General features: G+C 42.6%; 1 protein-coding gene across 2 annotated transcripts in view; it reads right to left on the bottom strand.

Annotated features, from left to right (window-relative positions):
- Nucleotides 1–621: 621 nt before the first annotated feature.
- lmo3 (LIM domain only 3) overlaps nucleotides 622–6,000 on the bottom strand; it is a 42,796-nt gene continuing 37,417 nt past the window's right edge. For both annotated transcript variants that reach the window (XM_077545359.1, XM_077545360.1), the window contains exon 4: nucleotides 622–2,758. In XM_077545359.1, the coding sequence (XP_077401485.1) occupies nucleotides 2,653–2,758 (106 nt within the window). In that variant the 3' untranslated portion in view covers nucleotides 622–2,652. The remainder of the gene's footprint in view (nucleotides 2,759–6,000) is intronic.

Here is a 6,000-nt window from a genome sequence, read left to right as displayed (position 1 = left end):
AGAGGGTGTGCACACTTATGCAATTATCTCATTTCTCCCAAATATTTTTTTCCCTCAGTTGAGTTGTATTATAGATCACGTTAATGATGGAAAAAAAAGTTTTCATATGATTCATCTTAGTGTAATCTTGTATCACAAAAAAACGGCATTTGAACATAGGGTGTGCAGACTTTTTACATCATGCATCTAAATGGTGGGGGGGGGGGGGGGGGATTTGGACTTCTGCAACCAAGCATCTTTACTCTGAGATTTCATTGGGTTCCTTCCATCTAAGCAAGGCTGAAATGGGATTTTTTCTCTCTCCCACCCCCAAGCAGCAGAGACAACAAACTGAGGAAATTATTGCACTTCAAATCAGTCATATATCATAAGCTGCAACATGCTCCGTTGGTTAGGGTAATAGACAGAGAAAGCAGCTTTTTTTCTGATGGCTGGTTTGCATCTAATGCTGTGCCCTTGAGCTAGATACTTAACCTTAGCAGCTCCAGCAAACACAGGGCCTCCCAAATGGCTTTGAAAGTGTAAACCTATCTTCAGAAACGAATATCTGCTGTCAACTGGTTGAGCTAACGCTGGTTTTGCCCCCTACGAAATGACAGAAAGAAGACACCAAACTCAGCGTAACACAATAAAACTGTATTACATTTGTGCTTAAAATTATTACAATTACAGTATTTACAAGCGTTGTCCTAAAAATAAACATCTCATGCTGGATGACACATAAAAAGAAAGAATTGCACAATAGGCAAGCAAAATGAAATACTCTTTTTTTTTTTTTTATGTACACCTACATTTTACAGATGACATTTTGAAGTCAAGAATGAACGCAGAGTGCAGCTGGACAGTTTACGCAGGACGGGGGAGGTCAAGATGACGAGGCCGCGAGTGGCGAGCGGAGTCGCGCGTCCGCCATCGATTGCATTCAAGTATCAGCGTGTTGAAACAAGCCAAATTCAGGACGAGAACCGCTTCAATAAATAATCGACGGAAAGTTAACCAAACCCTTCAAGGTCATTTCATACACTCGTACAACTGCTACAACAACAACCAGCCTCCATGAGCGTATCTCCAGCTTCTCAATGCAAAGTTTAATAAATATAATTTCCATTAAAAAAAAAAAAAGATTCCAAAACCGGATGGTCAAATGCTGCTTGAAGTAAAAGAGGATTTAAGGAATTGAATCAAGACTTGATCTAGTCCAGTTATTTTCTGTGTGAGGCATAGCAGTTTGAGAAAAATAAAGAACAAACAAACAAAAATCTCAATTGAGTCCACAGTTTGTTCTCTAGTGGGTAGCTTGATCTCCTACACTTTGAAAACCAACACGTTGCTCTTGTCCATAAGGCTGTGTCCCATTATCGTTACTATTTGCTGTTAAATTCAAACAACTGTGCAAAAGGCGATTTGTCGTGGTCGGCACAAAATGGAGGATTTCAGTTTTTGCTGTTGTTGTTTCACGCCATTCTGACTGTTCCATTGAAGATGTAGTTATAGATCACAGGTGTCAAAATCCGGTCCTCGAGGGCCACTACCTTGACACCTCAGTTCTAGATCATCAACATTTAATAACTTCTTCTTTAACCCCTGACATCACATCTGGATTTTGGCCTGTATTACTAAAAAAACCTCGCCCCCAAACCCCCGCCCCCCCACGCTAGGTGTTGAAGTGAGGAGGGTTGGGGTTCACCATCTTCTGTCCTCGAGGGCACTTATCCTACATATTTTGGATGTTTCCCATCTCCAACGCACCTGATTCAAATGATCAGCTCATCATGAAAACTCTGCAGGAGTCTGATAACAATCCTGATCATTTCAATCAGGTGTGTTGGTGGGAAACATCTGAAACGTGCAGGATAGGGACTCTCGAGTACCCCTGATATGGACAAAATTAACATGGCCTATCACGTTCCACTCATAATTCTTTTTTGTGGGATTGCAGAACTGTTAATCAATCGTATTATCGGTAAAAATAAAAACATTGAAAAATATGACATATCAATCAACCTGATGTTGAGGTTGACTCTTTGTGAGAGACTGACAGATCAAACCAAGACTGCATGAGAAAAACTCCTCAAAAAACGAAGAGCGATTTACACGCACTCTCACACACACACACACACACACATACACACGTATTAAATTATTTTTTTTCCAAGCTCATCTGTTTACACTTTACAACATCCAGTAAAAAGGTGTTTATCCCAAAGATACACTGATTGACAATACCTCTGCGTGTTTTAGATTCAAGTAGTTGGACCGCGCAGTCCTTGTCATAAAAGGTGACACATGTAAATATCAGTCCAACAACTTGCTTTGGGTTGTTCTGAGGCCAGTGTTTTTGTTTGCCGAGAGTAAAGAGGCAGCACTTGTCAGTCACAAACAAACAAAACGTTATTTTACTTAAGAGTCCGCTTCCGGCGCCGCTGCCTGCTATGTCGCAGTCTCTATGGCTATTCTGTACAGTCGAGTACCTCCCCTTCCAGATGAGGCTTCATTATGTACACGTGGGTGGGGGGGGGGCGGACAGGAGCTGGACAGGAAGCGGTAGTGCTTTTTGTTGTGTGATTGCAAGCTTTCCATCAGTCTTCTCCTACTCCTCTGTCTTCCTCCTGCTTTTGGCCCCCCCCGCCCCGCCCCCCTCTTTTACGAGGGTCAGCGGACCTGGGGAGCGTAGCCTTCCTTCATCAGGCCCTCTTCGTAGTCCGTCTGGCACAGGATCATGTTGTTCTTCAGGAAGAACTTGTCTCCCACGCAAAACCTGCGCGACATGAGAGGAGAAGTGCATCATTAACACCAAACTGTAGGTTAGCAAGGCTACGGCGCTAGCAAGGCTACGGCGCTAGCAAGGCTACGGCGCTAGCTCGTCTTTGGGAGCTAGCGTTGTGCCAAACCCCTTCAGCTGCAAATTGTGAAGGAAATTTATCAACTTGGGGAAAGCATTTGTTTAGTTCATTTCACCTGAAGATGTTACCAAACCTTGAACATCCCCGGTAGCCGCATCCTCACAAGTGGGGGTATACGGTTATTTTTGACCTTTCAGCACAGCGCCAAACGGAGATTATGTCGAACGAGAGGCAACTCTTGCTGAATTGTCCTGAGGGTCGCTTATCTCCCTACAGGTTGGACAAGGTCGGCGAACGCCGGTGCTAGTGTTTAACCAGAGGCTACGGGGTGAGTTTGTGGAAGGGGGGTGGCGGGCAGTTTCTCCTCTTGTTTGACTTTCAACGGATACTAAGAATACAGAATTCATAGCTGGAAGCTGCGTGGTAGCTCGTGTACCTGACATGCTCGTTGTGTTTATTCTGCGCTGGAGGGCAGATTGAGAGCATGATTTGTTACATCCGTTTGGGACCAATTAACAGATAGAACGTAAAAGGTGAGACCGGGGCCTTTTGGGAAAGGAGGAAAAAGGCATGCTCCGAGGAAGGGATTATAATTACTTAGGAAAACATTCTAGGAAGCTCTGTGATCAGAACTGATCTCATTTGAAATCATCCATTACACCTTGTTGACCACTACAGGCATGAAAGTTGATGAAATTGGATCACATTGATGACAACTTAATTTTCCTTGTTATTAACTAGAGCACCAACCCAGTGCAGTTCTAGTGTTAAGCGGGACACACATATACCTATATATATACATAGGTGGACCAAATTTGAGCGATCAAAGTCTGTGTGAGTGTGAATTTTTCCTGACTTTGGTACCTCCATGATACCGAGACACCGGGCACGAGTTTAGGGATTGAGCAGCTCAGAGATAAAAAAATAAAAATAAAAAATCATTGAGAGATTTGAAAACAAATATCAGAAAATGCTCCCTCTTACGCGTTCCAGTTCACAGGTGAGTAGCAGATTTTTGAACCAAGTGGAGACATTTGAGAGAGGACTGGTTGGCTCCAAAGTAAAGCGCTTCGAAAGTAATCCAGACTGACTTCCTGTGGTGTGGGATGTATTTAGAGTAACTTTTCCTCCACGATCTACTTGAAAACGGCCGGGGCTGACTATGGTAAATGTTGAACCTGTTGAATATTTCCGAGTGCAAATCCCGACAGTGTATGGCAGAGCAATTGACTGTGTGACTTGAAACAAATTGTCGGTGGAGATATTGTTACATGCGTCACGATAAGCGCAGAAAGAACACCCCGATTTATTTCCCTCCTTAGGTCAAATTTCTACATATTACTATTTGAAAATAAACGCCTCTAAACTCTATTATTTTTCTGCTTGCTCTGTGTCCACTCCAATAATGACCTCATGTCAACGTGTTTTCTTTTTTTGCACTCCTTCTCTCCTCCAGTCAAATTGTTTCTCCCCCTTTTCACCTCCCCGCGCTCGTTTCCGCTCCCCTATTTCACACAGACAAATTGTTTCTGCTCGGTGAAATGTCAACAGCATATGTGACATCTGTGCGCCAATTTTGATGAGGATATTACACTTGGGCCCATCACAGGCGTGTCTAATAAAGGACGTTTTGCCGCCCCCGACTATTTCCAGTTTCTGGAACAAACAATAGCCAAGTGTATTTTCTATATGTGGTTCTATTAGGTCAGGCTTGGAAAGTGGTTTGCTGTTACTGCAGCTTCAAATATGACTAATAGCCAATTATTGTATTGTAGCAACTTTAGCCTTTAAGGAGTATTGGAATACAACAAGCTACACTTTATAGAGAAGAGGTACAAGATTTATCTCTAGGATGCAATGAAACTTCGAAACCCAGTAAAAAAAAAAAAAATCGAAAATACTTAAGCGTAATTTGCTCATCATACGGTATTATCAGCCTTTACTAATGAGGCTCATTAAAAGAGTCCCTTGACATCATTAATACAATTCTACACCTAGTTGTATTCATATTATGGTCTGTAGTCTTACAGATGCTTACTGTGCATGCAGTCATCGTCCTCTGACGCTTTCTTCATCTCTCCTTTTCACTTTCTTCCCTTTCTTTACCGAGAGGTGAGTGTGACTAATGAGTCTTTAGAGACCTCTTGTTGTAGGGGTGGAAGAGGGGGAGAAAAAAATGGCTTCCACAGGCGCACACTTAAAAGATGCATTGCGATGCCAGCTATATGCCCCGGAGGCGCGTGTTAACTAGAGTAGTCTCCTTTCCACTCAAATGAGGAAACCGGGAGAAAAAGTGAGCTGCGCCACATGTAGTTAGTGTTCACAAATACTCGGGCTTATGAATGGGACCGCATGTCTCCGTTGTCACCAGACAGCACAAGGACAATCATAGAATTTGCCTTGTTTTCGCAAAATGTTCCGGGCCATTAGTCATCTACTGTGAAGTGTGGTTCTATCACTTTTGGAACGTTTGAGTGAATGTGAGCAGAGTACGTCCTTAGAAATCATTTTTACCCCAACATGAGCTCTTCCCTTCCTTCTCGACATGTTTCTCTTCCCGGTGGTTTTCACCTTTGTTTTAAGGTGCCTCTTAGTTGTAGTGTATGACATTAGGCCATCTTTTCAGTTTGTTGCATTCACATTCACGTCAATTTTCCAAATCCTTTTGAGCACGTGAAAGTGAACACAATCTCTATAAAAAGAAAAGTTACTCCTAAATAATACCGTTTTGTCATTATTCAGAAGAAAATTCTTATTTGTGTGTTTACAAGTATGTGCCATAAGATATTTGGCAGGTACACACTTCGGTGATCAGGTAGGGTATTAGCATTTCCCCAAAGGCTGAAGAGGGTCTTCTGCCCAGATTTAGTCATAACTGTTTTAATTTACTTATTTCCTCAATAGACCAGAATTAGGGTCTGTGGTTGAAGTCAATGTGTTAGTATGATTTCTTTGTAAATCTTATCTTATGCCGGGTGTCGGTTTGTCTGGAGGGCCTCCTCTATTTCCACAACAATAGACCATTTGTCTGTGGTCGAAGTCAATGTGTATTGAATGATGTCTGTAAAAGTTGTATCTCATGTCTGGTGAACTCCGGGTGGGCTGGGGGCTGAGGGCTTGGGGGTTTTATGGTACCGCCCTTCAAGATAGTATAAGA

Source organism: Vanacampus margaritifer, chromosome 15, assembly GCF_051991255.1.
Source record: "Vanacampus margaritifer isolate UIUO_Vmar chromosome 15, RoL_Vmar_1.0, whole genome shotgun sequence".
NCBI classification, from domain to species: domain Eukaryota; kingdom Metazoa; phylum Chordata; class Actinopteri; order Syngnathiformes; family Syngnathidae; genus Vanacampus; species Vanacampus margaritifer.
This window is presented reverse-complemented; position numbering and strand designations above follow the sequence as displayed.